We start from the raw sequence: 26,655 nt of genomic DNA, 5'->3' as shown, positions 1-26,655 counted from the left end.
GAAGACCTCGAACACGATAAGATGCTGCATTTGAAGAGACTGTTCTTGAGCACTTAGAGGAAGCACCTACAACAAGCACTCGGGCAGTTGGACACGACATGGGGGTCACCCATCGGCTCGTCTGTGAGGTTTTGACGGATTACTGCCAGCATCCATCTAGTTTCCACCCTTTCCAAGACCTAAATTCTGTGGCGGACTGTGAACACAGGCACATATGAAACCGGTGGTTTATGCGACGTGTTGCACGAGATCCCTGACTTCCCCGCCATTGTGTTGTTTACCGACGAGTGCAGCTTCCTACGGGAGGGCCTTTACAACACTCGAAATCTTTGTTACTGGGCAGGGGGTAATCCCCATGTCACGTACGTCCACGAACAACGGGAATGGTTTTCTCTCAACATTTGGGCCGGCATTGTGGGTGACCATCTGATCTACATCTACATTCTACATTTATACTCCGCAAGCCACCCAACGGTGTGTGGCGGAGGGCACTTTGCGTGCCACTGTCATTACCTCCCTTTTCTGTTCCAGTCGCGTATGGTTCGCGGGAAGAACGACTGTCTGAAAGCCTCCGCGCGCGCTCGAATCTCTCTAATTTTACATTCGTGATCTCCTCGGGAGGAATAAGTAGCGGGAAGCAATATATTCGATACCTCATCCAGAAACGCACCCTGTCGAAACCTGGACAGCAAGCTAAACCGCGATGCAGAGCGCCTCTCTTGCAGAGTCTGCCACTCGAGTTTGTTAAACATCTCCGTAACGCTATCACGCTTACCAGATAACCCTGTGACGAAACGCGCCGCTCTTCTTTGTATCCTCTGTATCTCCTCGGTCAACCCGACCTGGTACGGATCCCACACTGATGAGCAATACTCAAGTATAGGTCGAACGAGTGTTTTGTGAGCCACCTCCTTTGTTGACGGACTACATTTTCTAAGGACTCTCCCAATGAATCTCAACCTGGCACCCGCCTTACCGACAATTAATTTTATATGATCATTCCATTTCAAATCGTTCCGCATGCATACTCCCAGATATTTTACAGACGTAACTGCTACCAGTGCTTGTTCCGCTATCACATAATCGTACAATAAAGGATTCTTCTTTCTATGTATTCGCAATACATTACATTTGTCTATGTTAAGGGTCAGTTGCCACTCCCTGCACCAAGTGCCTATCCGCTGCAGATCTTCCTGCATTTCGCTACAATTTTCTAATGCTGCAACTTCTCTGTATACTACAGCATCATCCGCGAAAAGCCGCATGGAACTTCCGACACTATCTACTAGGTCATTTATATATATTGTGAAAAGCAATGGTCCCATAACACTCCCCTGTGGCACGCCAGAGATTACTTTAACGTCTGTAAACGTCTCTCCATTGATAAGAACATGCTGTGTTCTGTTTGCTAAGAACTCTTCAATCCAGCCACACAGCTGGTCTGATATTCCGTAGGCTCTTACTTTATCAGGCGATAGCGCGGACTGTATCGAACGCCTTCCGGAAGTCAAGGCAAATGGCATCTACCTGGGAGCCTGTATCTAATATTTTCCGTGTCTCATGAACAAATAAAGCGAGTTGGGTCTCACACGATCGCTGTTTGCGGAATCCATGTTGATTCCTACAGAGTAGATTCTGGGTTTCCAAATACGACATGATACTCGAGCAAAAAACATGTTCTAAAATTCTACAACAGTTCGACGTCAGAGATATAGGTCTATAGTTTCGCGCATCTGCTCGACGACCCTTCTTGAAAGACTGGGACTACCTCTGCTCTTTTCCAATCATTTGCAACCTTCCTTTCCTCTAGAGACTTGCGGTACACGGCTGTTAGAAGGGGGGGGCAAGTTCTTTCGCGTACTCTGTGTAGAATCGAATTGGTATCCCGTCAGGTCCAGTGGACTTTCCTCTGTTAAGTGGTTCCAGTTGCTTTTCTATTCCTATTTCGATGTCAGCCATTTTTTCGTTTGTGCGAGGATTTAGAGAAGGAACTGCAGTGCGGCCCTCCTCTGTGAAACAGCTTTGGAAAAAAGGTGTTTAGTATTTCAGCTTTACCCGTGTCATCCTCTGTTTCAATGCCATCATCATCCCGGAGTGTCTGGATATGCTGTTTCGAGCCACTTACTGATTTAACGTAAGACCAGAACTTCCTAGGATTTTCTGTCAAGTCGGTACATAGAATTTTACTTTCGAATTCACTGAACACTTCACGCATAGCCCTCCTTACACTAACTTTGACATCGTTTAGCTTCTGTTTGTCTGAGAGGTTTTGGCTGCGTTTAAACTTGGAGTGAAGCTCTCTTTGCTTTCGCAGTAGTTTCCTAACTTTGTTGTTGAACCACGGTGGGTTTTTCCCGTCCCTCGCAGTATTACTCGGCACGTACCTGTCTAAAATGCATTTTACAATTGCCTTAAACTTTTTCCATAAACACTCAACATTGTCAGTGTCGGAACAGAAATTTTCGTTTTGATCTGTTAGGTAGTCTGAAATCTACCTCCTATTACTCTTGCTAAACACAGAAACCTTCCTCCCTTTTTTTATATTCCTATTAACTTCCATATTCAGGGATGCTGCAACGGCCTTATGATCACTGATTCCCTGTTCTGCACTTACAGAGTCGAAAAGTTCGGGTCTGTTTGTTATCAGTAGGTCCAAGATGTTATCTCCACGAGTCGGTTCTCTGTTTAATTGCTCGAGGTAATTTTCGGATAGTGCACTCAGTATGATGTCACTCGATGCTCTGTCCCTACCACCCGTCCTAAAGATCTGATGGGGCTGTTCCGTCTATCTCCTCGACTTACTAGGGCAAATTACCTTCACCTTTTGCAAGATACTCTACCTGGCCTGCTGGAAGATGTACCCCTGGACATAACGCCTATGCATGTGGTTGGATCATGATGAGGCGCTCGCACGTAACAGTCGTGCTGTGCGCGGATATTTAAATGAACTCTTCGACGGCCAGATAATTGGCAGAGATGGTCATAGGATATGGTCCCCGCGATTACCAGACCTCACGCCAACGAACTTTTTCCTTTGGGGGGTTCTTCAACGTTCTAGTTCACGCTCCCAGATGCGAACTACCTAGAAACGAAGAGGAATTAATGGATCGCATTCAGCATGCCGCCTATCACATCAGGCCAATGCCAGGAATCTTTGAAAGGGGTCGGCAAAACACCGTGCGACATTATCGAGCTTGTGTCGGGTCAGAGTCCGAGTACTTGCTTTAAGTAAACAATGCCCTATCTGTAAAATAGGATCAGAGTTAGTTACAAAATAGGGTCAGAGTTCGAGTACCTGCTTTAAGTAAACAATGCCCTATCTACAAAATAGGGTCAGGGTTCGAGTACCTGCTTTAAGTAAACAATGCCCTATCTATAAAATAGGGTCAGAGTTCGAGTACCTGCTTTAAGTAAACAATGCCCTATCTATAAAATAGGGTCAGGGTTCGAGTACCTGCTTTAAGTAAACAATGCCCTATCTATAAAATAGGGTCGGAGTTTGAGTACCTGTTTTAAATAAACAATGCCCTATCTATAAAGCAGGTTCAGAATTCGAGTACCTGCTTTAAGTAAACAATGCCCTATCTATAAAATAGGGTCGGAGTTCGAGTACCTGCTTTAAATAAACAATGCCCTGTCTATAAAACAGGTTCAGAGTTCGAGTGCCTGCTTTAAATAAACAATGCCCTGTCTATAAAACAGGTTCAGAGTTCGAGTACCTGCTTTAAGTAAACAATGCCCTATCTACAAAATAGGGTCAGAGTTCGAGTAAACAATGCCCTATCTATAAAAAAGGCCCTTCTAAGAGCCGACACAATTCGTAAAAGACTTTCTGTACGGGAACGAACAGCTGTTGACGGGTTTGATCCCGATACATCTTATCATGAAACTACAATGGATGTGTCAGGACCTCGGCGGATTCGCCCCCCGTGTGGAAGACAGGTGCGTTTCCACTGAGCGTGCGGGCCGCCTTGGATACACCGCAATCTGCTGCCGTCATAGCATTCGCGTTCATGCATTGTCCAGAGCATCCGGCAACAGAGTAGTCCTGTGGCCAATCGGATAGCGTGGCGCCAAGTTTCCGCAGTTTAAAAATTGTGCGTTGTCGACCCACACAACATTAGTAATTTTGGTATCTACTGTCTTCAGCTATCCGTGGTTAAAATATAGTGACACAATTTTTTTCCACCCTATATATACACAGGGTGATCCCTTGATGGAGACCGGACCAATATCTCTCGAAATAAGCGTCAAACGAAAAAACTACAAAGCACGAAACTCGTCTAGCTTGAAATGGGAAACCAGATGGCGCTATGGTTGGCCCGCTAGATGGCACTGCTATAGGTCAAACGGATATCAACAGCGTTTTTTTAAAGGAACCCCATTTTTATTACATATTCTTGTAGTATGTAAAGAAATATGAATGTTTTAGTTGGACCACTTTTTTCGCTTTGTGATAGATGGCGCTGTAATAGCCACAAACGTATAAGTGCGTGGTATCACGTAACATTTCCGCCAGTGCGGACGGTATTTGCTTCGTGATACATTACCCGTGTTAAAATGGACCGTTTACCAATTGCGAAAAAGGTCGATATCGTGTTGATGTATGGCTATTGTGATGAAAAGTGCCCGGACCGTTCGCCGGATAGTTACGTTATTTAAGGAAACAGGAAGTGTTCAGCTACATGTGAAATGTCAACAACGACCTGCAACAAATGATGATGCCCAAGTAGGTGTTTTAGCTGCTGTCGCGACTAATCCGCACATCAGTAGCAGACAAATTGCGCAAGAATCGGGAATCTCAGAAACGTGGGTGTTGAGAATGCTTATATCAACATCGATTGCACCCGTACCATATTTCTATGCAGCAGGAATTGCATGCCGACGACTTTGAACGTCGTGTACAGTTCTGCCACTGGGCACAAGAGAAATTACGGGACGATAACAGGTTTTTTGCACAGTTTCCATTTAGCGACGAAGCGTCATTCACCAACAGCGGTAACGTAAACCAGCATAATATGCACTATTGGGCAACGGAAAATCCACGATGGCTGCGACAAGTGGAACATCAGCGACCTCGGCGGGTTAATGTGTGGTGCGGCATTATGGGAGGAAGGATAACTGGCCCCCATTTTATCGAAGGCAATCTAAATGATGCAATGTATGCTGATTGCCTACATAATGTTCTACCGATGTTACTATAAGATATTTCGCTGCATGACAGAATAGCGGTGTACTTCCAACAAAATGGATGTCCCGCACATAGCTCGCGTGCGGTTGAAGCGGTATTGAATAGCCTATTTCATGACAGGTGGACCGTATAAAATAAATAAAATAAAAAATATTGTTTAAATATTAATTATTCTATCTGTATGATGGTGATTGTAATTGTAATTGATATTTGCTTATCTGGAACGTGGACGTTTAATTATTCGGTATCAGACGCTTGACAATGGCTTTCTCGTAAAGGCAATGTTACTCGTAGTTGACCGTGAAATAAAACTGAAATAATCGGACTTCGTAATTAAATCGTTTCCAAAGACTGCTGCGGTAGGTGCGGACTCATAATCTAAATCTCAATATTACAATATTTTGCCAGCCATGCCAATACGTCGTACAGAGGTGTTTGTCTACTAAACATAAAAAAGTTACACAGTTAGTTAAATCAGATATATTCAATGAATAAGCCTACAGTTCATAATCCTACTTACTTTTATAAATATAAATTCTTTACAGAATCGAGTGCCTAGTCTGGTTGCAACTCGCAGTATTCTTCTATAACATGAAATATGGCGGTGTGCCAGACAATAGAATAAAATACGTGCTTCTCGCACCACTTCTACCAGAGCTCTCCCCTTTTCTTAATCAAACATAAGAGTAACGTAATTGTGCTTTTGTTTTATCAGCGACGCAGCGCTGCAGTCGTGTGCCATAGGCTTTATTTATTTGTCACTGATTATTTATTTAATTAATATTTCGCGTTTCCGAGGAAACTCACGCTCGGCATGCAAATGTGCCTTTATATTGCCCCCTGAATTGCGAGGCGAAAGGACACACCTGCAGGCGAGCAATTCACCTAAAGGCACAAGAAAATCTAAGTTATCTACAACTATTTACATGACTTACATTATACACATTATATACAAAATTTGAATGACGCGGGTGCGCCGTAAAAGTTCTTATGTTGGCAGATAGAGTGCGCACATGCGCAGAAGCGTCTGTGTGACTCCGGCATTGCCGTTATATCGTACAGTTAGATCACGCGGCTCAGTATTGCAGTTCATATTGTTCGTGTGCGCGCGTTTCTCAGTCGTTGCACAAAGAAAATATTCAACCAAGATTACATATGAAGACTACATTCTATGACAGGTAACTTAGTTTTAAATTTACAATATTTGTTATAACACAATACAACTTAGATTGTTGAATGTTCTTAGTTACATAGTATTGTTTTGAAATACTTCAAAGAAAAATGTCCGTATGTTTCAGGTGCGTTGACCTATACACATTGTGTCGTTATTACAGTTCATATTCATCTGCTGCACAATAATTTTTTACAGGTTAGTATCGTCGTGGTAAAGTTTTTTGATCACAGTAACATCGTTGTATAACAACGTGATTAATACATAAGCGTGTCCATTTCCCATTTCCATTATAGTCATTGTGATGCAGTTCGTTGTGACTAAAAGCATTGCTTATTACAGATCAGACGTGTCCCGTCGAGTAATTGGTCCACGTGCAGTTCGTTTTTTACATTCCGTGGAAGCTTGGTTGCAGAACCTCGGACGGCACATAGCTGGCGTCGATCCTTGGACAGTCCAGGTAAGAGTGTCCGTCACATTTCGAGAACATTTCATTCCCTGAAGTTCCAACCAAAATTCTTCCACCCGTCGTGTTGTTTTCTGGACAGGCACTTTGTGTCCATTTAATCCAGTTAACATCTTGAAGTTAGGTACTGTAGTAATGTCACTAGACGATGCACGAATTATGCCCTTCACATTTTCAGTTTTTTGCTGAATATAGCTCACCTAAATGTTCGTAGTTATTAATCAAAGAAATCATTCATCGCGTTTACATAGATACGCTGCATAATGAATGGCATTAACCGTTTCTTTCACATAGGTTTCTGCGTAGTTTGCAGAGTTAGTAATGTTCGTTAATGTCCGTGAACAGAGGTTCACTATGCAATGTCTTTTTGGCACTCGTTTTGTTCAAATTTTTTACGTAGTAACAGTTACATGATACATCAGTTAAAAAAAATAAGTAATTATACATACACACGTCACATATTTTCTTAGCATAAACATAATACAGTTGCACATAAACATGTTTGCATCATCATTACATAGCTATAGGTTATTACATTGTGTCACGTGATGTCATCTGAAATTAAGATAGGTTAGACACAACATTCATTACATCAGTAGGCAAGACCAGGCGTTTTCACTACTCAATAAATATTCAAAATAGTAAGAGAGAGAAAATGTTCGATTCCTCGCGTTTTGTGCGTGTGTGTAGAGTGTCTGTGTGGCCTTGACTACTGATAGATGCTTTTCGTGTTGAGAGATGTGCGTCTAATCTATTTCTCAAAGTAAAAGATCGCTTCACAGATGACGTCTGTCGGTTCGTCAGGTGTCATACCAAGTCAGTGGTACCTACAATAACAAATGTTCTGTGAAAAATTAATATATCATTCACTGCTACGTAATCATAAATTTTATTTTGATATTCCGTCTTCCAGGTGGTGGCGCGCGCTGAAAGAAGAGTTCTTCTGCCTTCAACTGCGATTCTGGAACCGCTGAAATGAAAATTTCTACACTACTTATTATCTGTGTTGTAACAACAGTGTTTTTCGAGTTGCTTAGCAATTTTTTGATGGGTATGACTTTGACATTATTCAGCATGAAATGCTCTAAGATCTCGGTGTGCGTATTTTTCTAAAATTCTTTGAAGTGTGTCAACGTGTTCCTTCCAAGACTGTGTAGCTATCAGTATATCATCTACATAGTGTGTGACTGTCTCAACTAAATCATCGCCAAGCACGGTATCCAGGGCTGTAATGAATACCCCAGAGCTGACATTCAGTCCGAAGGGTAGAACACAAAACTGATAGGTTCGCCCCCCGAACATAAATGCAGTATATTTCCGTGAATCAGGAGTGATACCCACCTGCCAAAACGAATTAGCGAGATCTATTGTGGAAAAATATTTTGCATCTAGAAATTTCTGTAATTGCTCTTCTAAATTTTCGGGTTTTGTGTGAACCGGTAAAATTATTTCATTAATTGCTCGAGCGTCTAACACTAACCTAATGCTTCCATTTGATTTTTTGACAACAAGCAGAGGACTACAATAAGGTGAGGTGGATGGTCCAATGACCTTCCAGTCTAACATTTGTTTTAATTCTTGCCACACAGCAGGTCGTTGAGATAACGGTACGTTATATGTCTTGTGGTAGAATATCTTGTGAGGCTTAACTTCAATCTTGTATACATATGTGTTGATAACACCTAATCGTTTGGTAAAAACTTGTAAATATTTGGATAACACTTCCTGTAGTTTTATACGTTCATGTACACTGAGAGCTGTAGCTTCACTTATCTTATGATCAAGCAATGTTTTCAAGTCCATTATCTCTGTGTCAGATGAGTGTGTTTGCATATCTTGAATGTCATTGTCAAGTACTAACTGAACCTTGTACCCTGTACAGTGTTTGTCATGCTTTAGAGTTCTCCTGTCCAAGTCAATAATAATTACACTGCCTTTATCATTTAAAATACATTTACCTTTGGAGAAATCTATAATAGAGTCCTTCTCGCTCATAATATCTATTCCTAATATGCAATTTGTCACAAGGTTTTGTACAACCAGGAATGGCCATTGTACGGTTCCATTACCTATTTTAACGTTTACAAAACTTGCTTCGTAACCCTACATGACTTATTACCTAGTGCAGTAGTTATTTTACAGTTTTGGGCAGGAAACTCGGGCACAGGTTCCAATTCACACATTTTTTTATAGAAATTAAAAGACAAAACGCTCACAGCTGCACCTGTATCTAGGATAATAGTAGTTGGAATCCCACCTACTACACCAGTAGTAGATGCTAAAACAATTTCATTCGTGTTTGAACAACATTGTGTACTGTCTTGTAAAAGTTCATCTGATATATTGTTATTGTAGTTGTATCTTATAAATAAAACAGGTAATTTTTGTTTAGAATTATTCGGCATATCATTATTCTGTTGTTCAAGTGTGGTGTCAAATAACTGATTAACATTGAAGTCGCCCCCCAAGAATTCTTCAGCCACGACCTGGGGCATAGAAGTGACTGTTTCTAGTTGGTTGGATTAGCATTTGTACTAGGTACTGACACAGATTGAGGTTGTGCATCAGGTGTCATTTCTATTATATTCACATTCGGATATTGCCTATTATGATCTCCAAACTTTTGCGGTTGTTGTTGCTGTTGCGCATTATAACTTACCTGTCGGTCGTAAGGTATGCTCCAATTTTGTCCTGGTGGCTGCTGTGGTAAAGCAGAGTTTGAATGAAAGTACTGATCGTTACGAGTCCAACCTTGATGCTGTCTTGGCTCGTAGTTATTATTATTTCTATTTCTGTTTGTGTTTTTGTTGTTGCCTTTGTATCCGTTGTTACCGTTGTAGTTATTACGGCGGTGCCTTTTGTATGGATTGCCGCATGAAGTGTTATTACTGTTGTAACCATTGTTTGTATTGGAATACGCGTGTTAATTTTGATTTTCGTATTGAGACGGCATGTGAGTTTGCTGTTTTTTGCTGTACCGCGTATCCAACTGTGGGCGCGCCAGAATTGAGTTGGCAAGCCTGCATGTTTTGCATACCACTAGTGTAAACATTGTGGCTGCTGTTTTGCCGCGCAAAGCGCTGATCTTCAAGTAACATGTCAACCGAATCTAAGGCTGTTAAAAAATAATCTGAATCGTCATCCGGGATATGTAGGAGTTTTTCTTTAATGTTGAAAGGCAATTTGGCCTTCAACGCACGGAGTATATCACGCGTTGCGACTGGTTCGTCTAAAAAGTGTCCCATGTTCAAGTATTTTTCAAAATATCTGCGTAAGTTGCCATTTTTACTGTAAAAAATTTCAGGTTCTAAAATTTGTCTTCTGAGTCGCTCCTGGACGGATTGCGACCAGAATTTGTTCAGAAAAGCACGCTCAAACTCACTGTACGTGGTACATACGTCAGCTTGACTGTATGCCCAGACAGCTGCATCGCCTTGGATGTAACCGACAATATATGAAATCCTTTTCCGGTCACTCCAAGTGCGTGGAAATGCGTTACTAAAAGATTTAAGAAAAATCACCGGATGAATGGTTCGTTTTTCTGGGATAAAAATCTGAAATTGCCTGTGTTTCATTAAGCTTTCTTCTTCCTTCGCATTGTGATATGGATTTATTCCACTGGTATGTTCAGCTGGCGAGTAATTACGATAGTGTTGCTGTGGTTTACCATGATAATAGCTTGTGTTTGTGTTTGCACATCGTGGTATGTGTTGTAGTCGTGGTGTGTTTTGTTCTTGTGTGTTTGTCGTGTGCGGTATGTGTGTGTCATACTCGAATGTATATTGGTTCCTGAACTGTGCATTTTGACTGATATTTTCGTTACATTCAGACTGTGGTCGATCGGTGAATTGTCTCATGGGTGCAGTGACGGATTGTACTGCGTCACTGATCAGCTGTTTGTTATTAGTAATGTATTGCGCTACGGAGTCGTGCACAATTGTTGGTAAATTTTCACGTAAGCATCTATCAAAATGTTTGTCTTTGTTCACTACCCAATCATGAAATTCTTTATTAATATTTTGAAAATGAGCTGTGGCATCAGATTGTAAGATGTCAGTCAGGTGTTGTTCAACATTGTCAAGTTTATTCTGTACGTCAGTAATTCGTTTTTCAAGGTTGTCATGTACTGAAGGATATGTTTGAATTTGTTCAGTAAGAACTTCACACGTGACATTAAGGTTTTTTACTTGTGTCTGTAAAAGTGCTACGTCAGTTGTAGTCTTTTCTTGTCTCGTATTAAGCTGGGAAAATTTAGTACTGAGTTCAGTCATCTGTTTGGTCAGTGTGGCGTCTATAAGTTCCACACGTTTACATAAAGTGTCATTACCTGTCTTGAGTGCTATGAGGTCAGATTTAATTGCGTCATTTTGTGTCTGTAAGGTTGCCATGTTTTCGGCGTTCTGTTTCCTTATGTATGCCATATTTTCTGCGTTTTGTTTCATTAGCATTTGTAACATGTCGGCAATGTTTACTGTTTGCAAGGTCTGTGCCCCCGTCGCGTCATTAGACGTGACGTCATGCATCAACATGGGCTCTGACTGAGACTTTGAAATTTTTGTAGTGGACGGCCTATTGCCAAAATTTCCGTCAACACTTGCGTCAATGTTTGATAAATCGTCACTACCGGTTGCTGTCGTAAAGTCATTTTCTAACATTTGTCTCTCGTCCGAGTCGGATTGCGTCTGAATAGTACGTCTTTGCTGTTCCATTTTTGCGTATTGATTTCTAGTTATTACCATGCCACACGTGATATATGTTTCAAGAAAATATTTGACACTGATTTTAAAATAAAATGCAGTTGAGCATGAATCGCTCGTAGCAACAATGGCTGTCTGTTAATTTAAAAATATAAACTGAATTTGAGATTATTGGTAATGGCTGCTGTCCATGTTACTACGTATCGTACAGAAGTCGGCCATATTGTACTCTCATGTATTGGTATTGTTGCATACGTTATTGTTTAAGGAAAGGTACTGAGAATGAAATTTATCACTGAAAACTGTTATGCATGAAAGAAACACTACAGAATCTACTGAAAAGCTAATACACTGAATTATACGTCTGGTCAAGCCTGCTAATGCAAAGATGCTGCGTCTTACCTTATTTTGCTGGAAGTTTCATTGCGTCTTCCTGCAAAATTTTAGAATTGGAAAATATCTTCAGATTTTTTTTTTGTTATCTCTCATACATTCACGTCCAGGTCCAGAAAGTTGATTTTTCACATGAAACAAAGAGAACAATGTAACAAATGACAAAATAACAAGTCCGACACGCAGTCGCCAATATAAAATAAATAAAATAAAAAATATTATTTAAATATTAATTATTCTATCTGTATGATGGTGATTGTAATTGTAATTGATATTTGCTTATCTGGAACGTGGACGTTTAATTATTCGGTATCAGACGCTTGACAATGGCTTTCTCGTAAAGGCAATGTTACTCGTAGTTGACCGTGAAATAAAACTGAAATAATCGGACTTCGTAATTAAATCGCTTCCAAAGACTGCTGCGGTAGGTGCGGACTCATAATCTAAATCTCAATATTACAATATTTTGCCAGCCATGCCAATACGTCATACAGAGGTGTTTGTCTACTAAACATAAAAAAGTTACACAGTTAGTTAAATCAGATATATTCAATGAATAAGCCTACAGTTCATAATCCTACTTACTTTTATAAATATAAATTCTTTACAGAATCGAGTGCCTAGTCTGGTTGCAACTCGCAGTATTCTTCTATAACATGAAATATGGCGGTGTGCCAGACAATAGAATAATATACGTGCTTCTCGCACCACTTCTACCAGAGCTCTCCCCTTTTCTTAATCAAACATAAGAGTAACGTAATTGTGCTTTTGTTTTATCAGCGACACAGCGCTGCAGTCGTGTGCCATAGGCTTTATTTATTTGTCACTGATTATTTATTTAATTAATATTTCGCGTTTCCGAGGAAACTCACGCTCGGCATGCAAATGTGCCTTTATAACCGGTCGTCGAATCACCATACCGTGGCCCGCACGTTCACCGGATCTGACGTCCCAGGATTTCTTTGTGTGAAAAGTTGAAGGATATTTGCTATTGTGATCCACCGACAACGCATGACAACATGCGTCAGCGCATTTTCAATGCATGTGCGAACATGACGGAAGGCGAACTACTCACTGTTGAGAGGAATGTCGTTACACGTATTGCCAAATGCATTGAGGTTGACGAACATAATTTTGAGCATTTATTGCATTAATGCGGTATTTACAGGTCATCACGCTGTAACAGCATGCGTTCTCAGAAATGATAATTTCACAAAGGTACATCTATCACATTGGAACAACCGAAATAAAATGTTCAAACGTACCTACGTTCTGTATTTTAATTTAAAAACCCTATCTGTTACCAACTGTTGGTCTAAAATTGTGAGCCATATGTTTGTGACTATTACAGCGCCATCTATCAGAAAGCGAAAAAAGTAGTCCAACTAAAACATACATATTTCTTTACGTACTACACGAATATGTAATAAAATGGGGGTTCCTATCTAAAAAAAACACAGTTGATATCATCTGACCTATGGTAGCGCCATCTAGTGGGCCAACAATAGCGTCATCTCGTTTCCCCCTTCAAGCTAGACGAGTTTCGTTCTTTGTAGTTTTTTCGTGTAACGCTTATTTCGTGAGATATTTGGCACAGTCACGTTCAATGGACCACCCTGTACACATATACCGGTATATAAGACCAATTTGTGACTTCTGACATTCTACTGATACTCTCCAATACTCTGTTAGGTTTTGCCTACCTTCAGCTGAGACAGCATCTGCTGACGTCATTGGTATGGTGTCAGCCATGTCATACGTCGTAATTACAAAGTTTGGCTGGTCAAACTATGACTTATGTGGTTTCAAATTACTGCGGTCAAGTTTATTGAAGATTGAGTGCACAATAAGAAAAACTGGAGTCCTTTACAAATTGCTGATAGTGTTCAGACACAAATCATGTTTATAATATGTTTATTGAACATGGTTCACATGAGGGTGGACGAGCTAAAATCACACCAAAATAAAGCCTACCGCAAAGATGAAAACCGTGCAGAACTTGGTTGTCACATTAAATGCTCCTGTTTGATACGGAGAATACGAATTTTAAATATATTGAAAGTTATCAACACATTGTTATTGAAGTTTGAATTATTGTTATTTAAAACATAATCTTTTAAGTGGAACTAGTTATCTCAGCTGAGGTACAGGGCTATTACAAATGATTGAAGCGATTTCATGAATTCACCGTAGCTCCATTCATTGACATATGGTCACGACACACTACAGATACGTAGAAAAACTCATAAAGGTTCTTCGGCTGAAGCCGCACTTCAGGTTTCTGCCGTCAGGGCGCACGAGAGCGCAGTGAGACAAAATGGCGACAGGAGCCGAGAAAGCGTATGTCGTGCTTGAAATGCGCTCACATCAGTCAGTCATAACAGTGCAACGACACTTCAGGACGAAGTTCAACAAAGATCCACCAACTGCTAACTCCATTCGGCGACGGTATGCGCAGTTTAAAGCTTCTGGATGCCTCTGTAAGGGGAAATCAACGGGTCGGCCTGCAGTGAGCAAAGCAACGGTTGAACGCGTGCGGGCAAGTTTCACGCGTAGCCCGCGGAAAAATTGGCTCATGCCACAACTGGAGACCGACAGCACCGACTTCATCTTTCAACAGGATGGTGCTCCACCGCACTTCCATCATGATGTTCGGCATTTCTTAAACAGGAGATTGGAAAACCGATTGATCGGTCGTGGTGGAGATCACGATCAGCAATTCATGTCATGGCCTCCACGCTCTCCCGACTTAACGCCATGCGATTTCTTTCTGTGGGGTTATGTGAAAGATTCAGTGTTTAAACCTCCTCTACCAAGAAACGTGCCAGAACTGCGAGCTCGCATCAACGATGCTTTCGAACTGATTGATGGGGACATGCTGCGCCGAGTGTGGGAGGAACTTGATTATCAGCTTGATGTCTGCCGAATCACTAAAGGGGCACATATCGAACATTTGTGAATGCCTAAAAAAACTTTTTGAGTTTTTGTATGTGTGTGCAAAGCATTTTTAAAATATCTCAAATAATAAAGTTATTGTAGAGCTGTGAAATCGCTTCAATCATTTGTAATAACCCTGTACTTTGTCTTTGAACTTCGACTGAGATACCCAAATGGTTCAAAATGATATGTAAGGAAGTGTGCAGAAAATTTAATATTGCTTCTATATCAGATTTAGTGAGATTAAAGTACAGTGTCAGACCCCAAATCTGTTGTCACTGGGAATCTAAGGTGCTTCAAGCTCCTTCCACTGAAGAGCCAAAGAAACTGATACACCTGTCTAATATCGTTTAGGGCCCCCACGACAGCGCAGAAGTTCCGCAACACGATATGGCACGGACTCGACTAATGTCTGAAGTAGTGCTGGAGGCAACTGACACCATGAATCCTGCAGGGCTGTCCGTAAATTTGTAGGAGTACGAAGGAGTGGAGATGTCTTCTGAACAGCACGTTGAAAGGCGTCCCAGATAGGCTCAATAACGTTTATGTCTGTGGAGTTCGGGACGCAGTGGTAGTGTTTAAACTCGGAAGAGTCTTCCTGGGAACAGCCGAAGCGTAAAGCTTTGTGTGTGTGCAGCGATCAGGTGGGCCTTCAGCTCCGAAAGCCTATATCGATGATGGTTCGCACGCTGACACTTGTTCTACATCTACATCTACATTTGTACTCCGCAAGCCACCCAACGGTGTGTGGCGGAGGGCACTTTACGTGCCATTGTCATTACCTCCCTTTCCTGTTCCAGTCGCGTATGGTTCGCGGGAAGAACGACTGCCGGAAAGCCTCCGTGCGCGCTCGAATCTGTCTAATTTTACATTCGTGATCTCCTCGGGAGGTATAAGTAGGGGGAAGCAATATATTCGATACCTGATCCAGAAACGCACCCTCTCGAAACCTGGACAGCAAGCTACACCGCGATGCATCTCCGTAACGCTATCACAGTTACCAAATAAACCTGTGACGAAACGCGCCGCTCTTCTTTGTATCTTCTCTATCTCCTCCGTCAACCCGATCTGGTGCGGATCCCACACTGATGAGCAATACTCAAGTATAGGTCAAACGAGTGTTTTGTAAGCCACCTCCTTTGTTGCTGGACTACATTTTCTAAGGACTCTCACAATGAATCTCAACCTGGTACCCGCCTTACCAACAATTAATTTTATACGATCATTCCACTTCAAATCGTTCCGCACGCATACTCCCAGATATTTTACAGAAGTAACTGCTACCAGTGTTTGTTCCGCTATCATATAATCATACAATAAAGGATCCTTCTTTCTATGTATTCGCAATACATTACATTTGTCTATGTTAAGGGAAAGTTGCCACTCCCTGCACCAAGTGCCTATCCGCTGCAGATCTTCCTGCATTTCGCTACAATTTTCTAATGCTGCAACTTCTCTGTATACTACAGCATCACCCGCGAAAAGCCGCATGGAACTTCCGACACTATCTACTAGCTCATTTATATATATTGTGAAAAGCAATGGTCCCGTAACACTCCCCTGTGGCACGCCAGAGGTTACTTTAACGTCTGTAGACGTCTCTCCGTTGATAACAACATGCTGTGTTCTGTTTGCTAAAAACTCTTCAATCCAGCCACACAGCTGGTCTGATATTCCGTAGGGTCTTACTTTGTTTATCAGGCGACAGTCCGGAACTGTATCGAACGCCTTCCGGAAGTCAAGAAAAATATCATCTACCTGGGAGCCTGTATCTAATATTTTCTGGGTCTCATGAACAAATAAAGCGAGTTGCGTCTCACACGATCGCTGTTTCCGGAATCCGTGTTGATTCCTACAGAGTAGATTCTGGGTTGGCGCAGCATTGAAATCTGGAGCAATTAGCGGAAGGGTTGCACTTCTGTCACGTTGAACGATTCTCTTCAGTCGTTGTTGGCCCCACTCTTGCAGGATCTTTTTCCCCCCTGGGGCCATTTGACGTTTAACCGGATTCCTGATATTCACTGTGCACTTGTGAAATGGTCGTATGGGAAAATCCCCCACTTCTTCGCTACCTCGGAGATGCTGTGTCCCATCGCTCGTGCGCCGACTAGAACACCACCTTCAAACTCACTCACATCTTGATAAGCTGCCATCGTAGCAGCAGTATCTGAACTAACAAATGCGCCAGACACTTGTTGCTTTAGATAGGCATTGCCAACCGCAACGCCGTTTTCTGCCTGTTTGCATATCTCAGTATTTGAATACACATGACTATACCAATTTCTTTGGCGCTGCAGTGTATATTGTCCGTAATTGAGAACATTATTTCTAAAAAGCAAAATGTTGAATCACGTGGTGGGAGCAACATAGCACTTACAAGGAAACTCACTAATATGAAATAAGATACACAATACTAAACAAATGTATGTTGCAATGCTAAACGCTACAACAGAAATGTAAGTTACGGTGAACAAAGAGCCATTAATCGGTAGAAGTGCATTTGATGTGGACTGAGTACAAGTAGTTGACCCTAGTTTGATAAAAGTCCCAAACAAATACGTGTACACCGGTGAGCCAAATCGTCGTGACCACTACACCGCGAGACTGAATGCCATCTGGCGACGTCATGGGCACATGACGTTGTAAAGAGTGTATACAAGCTGAACAGAGACGAATTGTACACACATCGAAAAAGTTTTGCATCGCCTCGGATCAGAGAGTTCTGGAATCTCTACACAAATTTGGAATAGGAATCAACATTAACATCATTTCCGACCTTTTTACTGCTCTTGAAAACCACACATGGCATGTTGTACCACCATACAGCGAGACATTGACAGATGGTGGTCCTGATTGCTGCACACACCGGTACCTCTAATACCCAGTAGCACGTCCTCTTGCATTGATGCATGCCTGTATTCGTCATGGCGTACTATCTACAAGTTTATCAAGGCACTAGAATGAAATTTTCACTCTGCAGCAGTGTGTGCGCTGATATGAAACTTCCTGGCAGATTAAAACTGTGTGCCCGACCGAGACTCGAACTCGGGACATTTCGCAGAAGAGCTTCTGTAAAGTTTGGAAGGTAGGAGACGAGATACTGGCAGAAGTAAAGCTGTGAGGACCGGGCGAGAGTCGTGCTTCGGTAGCTCAGATGGTAGAGCACTTGCCCGCGAAAGGCAAAGGTCCCGAGTTCGAGTCTCGGTCGGGCACACAGTTTTAATATGCCAGGAAGTTTCTTATCAAGGCACTGTTGGTCCAGATTATCCCATCCTCAATGGCGATTCGATGTAGAAACCTCACAGTGGTTGTTGGGTCAGGTGGTCCATAAACAGCCCTTTTCAATGTCTTACAGGCATGTTCGATAGTGTTCACGTCTGGAGAACATGCTGGCCGCTCTAGTCGAGCGATGTCGTTACCCTGAAGGAAGTCATTCACAAGATGTGCACGATGGGGGCGCGAATTGCCCACGCAGACGAATGCCTCGCTAATATTCTGCCGATATGGTTGCACTTACGACGCCTTCCGTCACCACCAGCGGCGTAAGTCGGCCCAACATAATGCCGCTCCGAAACATCAGGGAACCGCCACCTTGCTGCACTCGCTTGACTGTGTTTAAGGCGTTCAATCTGACTGGGTTGCCTCCAAACTCGTCTCTGAAGGAATATGCGACACTCATTGGTGAAGCGAACGTGATGCCAAGCCCAAGCGGTCCATTCAGCATGTTGTTCGGCCCATCTGTACCGCGCTGGATGGTGTCGTGGCCGCAAATATGGACCTCGCCATGGACGTCGGGAGTGAAGTTGCGCATCACGCAGCCTGTTACACACAGTTTGAGTCATAACATGACGATCTGTGGCTGCACAAAAAGCATTATTCAACATGGTGGCGTTGCTGTCAAGTTTCCTCCGAGCCATAATCCGTAGGTAGCTGTTAACCAGTGCAGTAGTAGCTCTTGGCCGGCCTGAGCGAGGCATGTCATTGACGGTTCCTGTCTCTCTGTACCTCCGCTTTGGTTCGCTCCGAGACACCTAGACACTTCCCTTGTTGAGAGCCCTTCCTGGCACAAAGTAACAATGCGAACACGATCGAAACGCGGTATTGACGGTCTAGGCATGGTTGAACAACAGACAACACGAGCCATGTAACTCGCTCCTGGTGGAATGACTGGAACTGATCGGCTGTCGTCGCCTCAGGCATGCATGTGTGTGATGTCCTTAGGTTAGTTAGGTTTAAGTAGGTCTAAGTTCTAGGGGACTGAAGACCTCAGAAGTTAAGTCCCATAGTGGTCAGAGCCATTTGAACCATTTGATCGGCTGTCGGACGCCATCCATCTAATAGTTGCTACTCATACATGGTTGTTTACATCTTTGGGCGAGTTTAGAGACATCTCTGAACACTCAAAGGGACTGTGTCTTTGATGCAATATACACACTCAACGTCTATCTTCAGAAGTTCTGGGAAATGGGGTGACGTAAAACTTTTTCTGATGTGTATTAATTCTATTCTCGATATGCACTGCCATGAGTGATTTTAAAAAAAGGGCAGACTGTTGTGACCAAGCATTTGGGAACAACCATCTCGGGAATGGCAAGGTTTTTGAGCTGTTTTACATGCTACTTTCATGAGTATATACACTCCTGGAAACGAAAAAAAGAACACATTGACACCGCTGTGTCGGACCCACCATACTTGCTCCGGACACTGCGAGAGGGCTGTACAAGCAATGATCACACGCACGGCACAGCGGACACACCAGGAACCGCGGTGTTGGCCGTCGAATGGCGCTAGCTGCGCAGCATTTGTGCACCGCCGCCGTCAGTGTCAGCCAGTTTGCCGTGGCATACGGAGCTCCATCGCAGTCTTTAACACTGGTAGCATGTCGCGACAGCGTGGACGTGAAACGTATGTGCAGTTGACGGACTTTGAGCGAGGGCGTATAGTGGGCATGCGGGAGGCCGGGTGGACGTACCGCCGAATTGCTCAACACGTGGGGCGTGAGGTCTCCACAGTACATCGATGTTGTCGCCAGTGGTCGGCGGAAGGTGCACGTGCCCATCGACCTGGGACCGGACCGCAGCGACGCACGGATGCACGCCAAGACCGTAGGATCCTACTCAGTGCCGTAGGGGACCGCACCGCCACTTCCCAGCAAATTAGGGACACTGTAGCTCCTGGGGTATCGGCGAGGACCATTCGCAACCATCTCCATGAAGCTGGGCTACGGTCCCGCACACCGTTAGGCCGTCTTCCGCTCACGCCCCAACATCGTGCAGCCCGCCTCCAGTGGTGTCGCGACAGGCGTGAATGGAGGGACGAATGGAGACGTGTCGTCTTCAGCGATGAGAGTGGCTTCTGCCTTGGTGCCAATGATGGTCGTATGCGTGTTTGGCGCCGTGCAGGTGAGCGCCACAATCAGGACTGCATACGACCGAGGCCAACACCCGGCATCATGGTGTGGGGAGCGATCTCCTACGCTGGCCGTATACCACTGGTGATCGTCGAGGGGACACTTAATAGTGCACGGTACATCCAAACCGTCATCGAACCCATCGTTCTACCATTCCTAGACTGGCAAGGGAACTTGCTGTTCCAACAGGAAAATGCACGTCCGCATGTATCCCGTGCCACCCAACGTGCTCTAGAAGGTGTAAGTCAACTACCCTGGCCAGCAAGATCTCCGGATGTGTCCCCCATTGAGCATGTTTGGGACTGGATGAAGCGTCGTCTCACGCGGTCTGCACGTCCAGCACGAACGCTGGTCCAACTGAGGCGCCAGGTGGAAATGGCATGGCAAGCCGTTCCACAGGACTACATCCAGCATCTCTACGATCGTCTCCATGGGAGAATAGCAGCCTGCATTGCTGCGAAAGGTGGATATACACTGTACTAGTGCCGACATTGTGCATGCTCTGTTGCCTGTGTCTATGTGCCTGTGGTTCTGTCAGTGTGATCATGTGATGTATCTGACCCCAGGAATGTGTCAATAAAGTTTCCCCTTCCTGGGACAATGAATTCACGGTGTTCTTATTTCAATTTCCAGGAGTGCATGAACAGTGGTTCAAGGACAGTGAAACCTCGAGCAGGCAGCAAGGTGCTGGACATGACTGTGAAGTTTGCGGCTTCCCCACTCTAGTCAAGCAGGATAGGCGGCGATTGTGGCAGATCTGATGATGGAGTATAGTACTGGTGCAGGGGCAAGTTTGCCATTCAGCACTCATTGCTAAAGATGGGACCTTGCAGCATTTGATCCCTGTGTTTTTTCATTCTTGCCCAGTGACATTGCAGTGCGCACAGGGTCATAGAGAGCAAACCGTGGGTCGATGAAAACGTGGGGCCTGGTCTGATTAAACACCTCTCTTGATGCAACAGGTCGATGTCACTGTTTGGATAAGCCGTCATCTAGGGCAATGCGTCCTCGAAACACAAGCCACATTACAGATATATGCAGGTGGAGGTAATATTATCTTACCAGGAACAATCACCTGGTCTTTCATTTGACCTGTGATACTAGTGAGAGGTACCATTGTAACATTACGAGTCAAGATAGCTCTAACGGAAATCGAATAGCGTAAAGTTATCATTAAAAACGCACGCCGCGCGATTTGTGACGATTTGGTTGGCCATAATAGTAGTAACATTCTTTTGAATACAATTACAATATAACGGCGATACCTGTTTAGTGTTATTGGAAACAATATGTAGTAAATTAATGAGTAAGGTAGCCGATTCTATAAGAAGAGGTAAAATTGGGCATATTAAGCTGTTTTGCTTTATGTCGACTTTTTTTCCGTTTACTCTTAGAAAAAAACAAATAAGTAACGAAGTGCTAATTGTGTGTTGTGAAAAATATAGGGGCGAATTTTAAATAGCTACAGTGTATAATCAGACTAACAAATGGACATTCAGTTACGCGAAATAGCGGACAGCGAAGTGTGGTCATTAAATTGAGTACACCTACAGGGCGGTCAATTCCGGGATAAGTCTATTCGCATCTCACGAGGGACGCGGTATTGAGACCGGTTTTTTTTATTATATCACGGAGAGCGGGCTTCAATTTATAAAAAGGAGAAAAGCTGTATCATTATCATTGACTGTTGGTGTTAAGCAACCAAAACTGTTCATCAAAGGGTTTCGGTGAATGAGTGGTGAATGCGAAATGAAACTGTGAACGAAGTTATGTTAAATAAAGCAGAAGAGACAAGACAGTTTGGTCGTATCTGTTATTATTCCATCAACCGTAACATTTCTTCTCGTTGTACGAAGCCTTTATAGACGATCGTTATGACAATTTGCTTTGAAGGGATCTCGTTACGAGTTACGTTTTGGGGACCTGGTCAACAGGGGGTAGTTCGTAGATCTTAGCTACTGCAGCTATTCTGGAATCAGGTGCTACCGTGACCGTTGTGTGTTGTCAATGGCTTAAGGTCATCATATCTCATGCTCGAAGATCGACGCGCCTTTCCTCTTGGTATAACGGTGTCTCACGGTAACAACGACAACGCCGACGGTGAAGGAAGATACGGTAGACCATGACAGCTACAGATGGTGTGAACATTATTCCACACCATCTGCAGCCCTTCTAACTTGCAGCTTCCCCAACGTCGATGACATCTTACGAAGGATAACTGTCCATAATGTAAGGCCACATTCCCCTACAGAGGTGTGAGGAGCACGATAATGAACTTTTGTCTATATCATGGCCAAATTGCACATGTGTGAGTCTGTCAGGTGTCACTTCCATGCCCACAAACCACTGGCCCATAATTTATGGGAATTGTGTAACCTGAGTGTAGAAACATAGTGCCATACATACTATGTGATCAAAAGTATCCGGACACTCCCCAAAACATACGTTTTCATATTAGGTGGTGTTATGGTGTGGTCGTGTTTTTCATGGAGAGGGCTGGCACCCCTTGTTTTGTGTGGCACTATCACAGCAAAAGGCTACATTGATGTGTTAAACACCTTCTCGCTTCCCTCTGTTGAAGAGCTATTTGCGGATGGCGATTGCATCTTTAAACACGATCGACCACCCATTCACAATTCACGGCCTGTGGTGGAGTGGTTACACGACAATAACATCCCTGTAATGGACGGGCCTGCACAGAGTCCTAACATGAGTCCTATAGGACACCTTTGGGATGTTTTGGAACGCCAACTTCGTGCCAGGCCTCACCGATCGACATCGATACCTCCTGAATGCAGCACTCCGTGAAGAATGGGCTGCCATTCCCCAAGAAACCTTTCAGCATCTGATTGAACATATGCTTGCGAGGGTGGAAGCTGTCATGAAGGCTAAGGGTAGGCCAACAACATACTGAATTCCAGCATTACCGATAGTGGGCGCCACAAACTTGTAAGTCATTTTCAGCCCGGTGTCTGGCTGACTTTTGATCACATAGTTGCATCCAGATAACTGTCAGACTTGTCGAATCCATGCTACTGAGAACTGCACGCATTCCAAAGGATGACCAATGTGGTATTAAGCCAGTAGTCATAATCCTTTAGCTTGTAAGTGTGTGTGTGCGTGGGTGCGTGTGTGTGAGTGGGTATGTGTGTGTTTGAGGGGGGGGGGGGAGTGCAATTGACTTAGCATCATTGTAACATCCTAATTATTTTAGGTGGTTTCTACCCAAACAGTAACGTTCAATATTATTAGGAGACTCTGTCACGAGGTTTGTCAAAAACTGGACTCAACTTCGTTGCTGTCGTAGAGATATAATTGTTTTTGTCTGTCAGTTTGCCAAGTCTGTGGAAGTATTGGCGCACGCATACAGGGTGAGTCACTGGTTAACAACAGTATTCTGCCAGGAAACAAAATAAAAATTGAATTTCTTGAAGAAAGGAGTGAAAATGTTTAGAGTGGTTAGTGGATGAAGAGTGCAGCCATGTTGCACAACTATTTATATTGATTTTAATGTAAAGACTTCTCGACAGTTCAGTTACACAGAAAGAAGGGAAATGTAGATTTATGTTTTATTTTTACGAAATTGTGTATTTGTGACAGTCCTCAGTTTTACTTCTCGAATTTTTATGTTCATGAGATGTGCATGTTTTCAGTAGAATGACAGAATTTCATTGTTTTGCGCAGGAGGTGGTCTCGCTACGAGGACGACAGTCGCCTGATCCGTGCAGCTCAGAAGGGGGCGGTGGCTGAACTTCAGACGCTGCTGGCAGCAGGTGCAGATGTGAATGCAAAAGATGAGGACGAGAGGACTGCCCTACACTGGGCAGCGGGAAGAGGATACCTCGATGCTGTGAGGTGTCTGCTGGACAGTGGAGCGCAGGTGGACGCTACGGACAGGTGGCAGACTGTTCCTCTCCACTGGGCTGCCCGGAAGGGCCACGTGTCCGTTGTACGGCTGCTGGTGACATCTTGCTCTCACCCCGATGTGAAGGGGCAACGTGGGTGGACGCCACTGCACTGGGCAGCAGTGTGTGGCTACCCAAGTGTGGCGACTGTGCTGCTGGAGACGGGGGCGGACAAGGAGCTCAGGGACGATGAGGGGGACACGCCTCTGCACTTGGCTGCACAGAGGGGCCACATGGCCGTGTTGCGGCTGCTGCTGGCGTCCTCTCCTCAGCCTAATGCGAAGGGGCGGCGCGGGCGGACGCTACTACACTGTGCTGCAGCAAATGGCCACACGGAGGTGGCGACTGTGCTGTTGGCAGCGGGTGCAGATGTAAGGGCCAAAGACGAGGATGAGAGGACTGCCTTGCATTGGGCAGCAGGCAGGGGGAACGTGGAGGTTGTGAAATCTCTCCTGGACAGAGGAGCAGAGGTGCGAGTAGTGGATAAGTACAATACTGTACCTCTGCACTGGGCTGCACGGGGGGGCCACGCGGCTGTGGTGCAGCTACTGCTGGCGTCCTCCCGCCGCCCCAATAGGAGAGGGGCAAATGAATGGACACCGTTACACTGGGCGGCAGCAGGTGGCCATGCAGATGTGGTGACTATTCTGTTGAAGGCAAGAGCAAACAGAGAGCCCAGAAATGATGTGGGAGACATACCTTTGCACTTGGCTGCACAGAATGGCCACACAGCTGTGGTGCAGCTACTGCTGTCACCTTCTAATCCCAACGTGAGAGGACAGCACGAGTGGACGCCACTGCACTGTGCTGCAGCAAATGGCCACGCAGAAGTGGTGAGTGTGCTGCTGGCGGCGGGTGCAGATGTGAAGGCCAAGGATGAGGACAAGAGAACTGCCTTGCACTGGGCGGCGGGAAGGGGGTACCTGGATGCGGTGAGGTGCCTGCTGGACAGTGGGGCACGGGTGGAAGCGATGGACAAATGGAAAACTGTGCCTCTACACTGGGCTGCGCGAAAGGGCCACACAGCTGTGGTGCAGCTCCTGATGTTGTCCTCCCCTCACCCCAATGTAAGGGGAGGAAATGGATGGACACCATTACACTGGGCGGCAGCAAATGGCCATGCAGACGTGGTGACAGTGCTGCTGGAGGCAGGCGCAGACAGAGAGCTCAGAGACGATAAGGGGGACATACCTTTGCACTTGGCTGCACAGAAAGGCCACGTGGCAGTGGTGCGGCTACTGTTGGCGTCGTCCCATAACCCCAATGTGAGGGGCCAGCGAGGGTGGACGCCACTGCACTGTGCAGCAGCAAATGGCCACGAAGAGGTGGTGGCTATGCTGGTTGAGTCTGGCGCAGACAAGGGGCTCGAGGATGACAACGGGGACACTGCCCTAGACCTTGCTACACTGTCGAACTGCCTGGAGTTGATAGAGATGTCAAAATAAAACTCGTAACAGTGTCACATAAAAATGTTTTTTTAATAAGTATTGTTAAATTACTTTAAAGTCAGTACCACCATTAGACTTTTTTATTTGGAGTGTTACATTTACACGATCATGATTTCGGCTTTAAAGTGCCACTGTCAACTGATTTAATGTTATACAGTCCCTAAGATGGCATACTGTTGTATTTAAAATACACACTGCAAATAAAAACAGTCTAATGGCGGTACTGACTTCAAAGAAATATGACTGTGGCCCCACATTATGAAAACATTGTTAAATTAATTCTGCAGTTATTCATTTGTACAAACATAAATGTAACTAGTTTAGTAATGCTGCCAGCAAAGAGAGATGAAGCGATATATCTGAACACTAAGGTAAGCTGAAAGAGATAAACTTCATTCTGAGAAAATAATCTGAATATATTTCTCATCCAAAGCTTGCAAAAATAAATAGGATTTATAAGCACACCATTATCAAGAAGCATCTCTGCTATTTGATTACTTTAAACCATGCAGGCTTACATAGTGCTGAGCCTTTTTTTTATTCTCACTTTACGTATATTATTGCTAAATCAGTTCTATGGCTAGATTGCATATTTAGCTCTGAGCCCAGAGAGAATTCACTTCTGCACATGCAGCACATGTTTATGTTGTACCAGAACGTGACACCGCTATTCACATCACATTATCAGACCATTATGTGGTATCATGTGCTGAGTGCACTTTTAATTAAATAATGCTCCAAATAATGAGAAAGATTGGTCCAAAATATACATTCATGACTAGTCATAGTCCCAGCACTATACAGGATGTTTCAACATCTTTTTGTCATCTGTGTGTGGGTTATAGATTACAGTATAAAGAACAGATTTTGATAGGGACCAGAATATTCACTGACACTTCCAGGCGACACTAAATGTCCTTTTGTGTCAGTTATGACCCTGAAAGCGGCAGGGTATAGGAACGCAGAGTTGCCAGTAATCCAGCCATGTGCCCTGCATAAAAGGGGGTAGCTACAGCAAAATTAAATTTCCCAATTCA

The 26,655-nt window shown here is 44.0% G+C and overlaps 1 protein-coding gene across 1 annotated transcript in view; it reads left to right on the top strand.

Moving 5' to 3' along the window:
* LOC126108371 (ankyrin-1-like) overlaps window positions 1-25,615 on the top strand; it is a 149,484-nt gene extending 123,869 nt beyond the window's left edge. The window contains exon 3 of the mRNA XM_049913585.1: window positions 23,950-25,615. Within this exon, the coding sequence (XP_049769542.1) occupies window positions 23,950-25,615 (1,666 nt within the window). The remainder of the gene's footprint in view (window positions 1-23,949) is intronic.
* Window positions 25,616-26,655: the final 1,040 nt, after the last annotated feature.

The sequence above is a fragment of the Schistocerca cancellata genome, chromosome 11 (genome assembly GCF_023864275.1).
Source record: "Schistocerca cancellata isolate TAMUIC-IGC-003103 chromosome 11, iqSchCanc2.1, whole genome shotgun sequence".
In the NCBI taxonomy this organism is placed as follows: Eukaryota; Metazoa; Arthropoda; class Insecta; order Orthoptera; family Acrididae; genus Schistocerca; species Schistocerca cancellata.
This window is presented reverse-complemented; position numbering and strand designations above follow the sequence as displayed.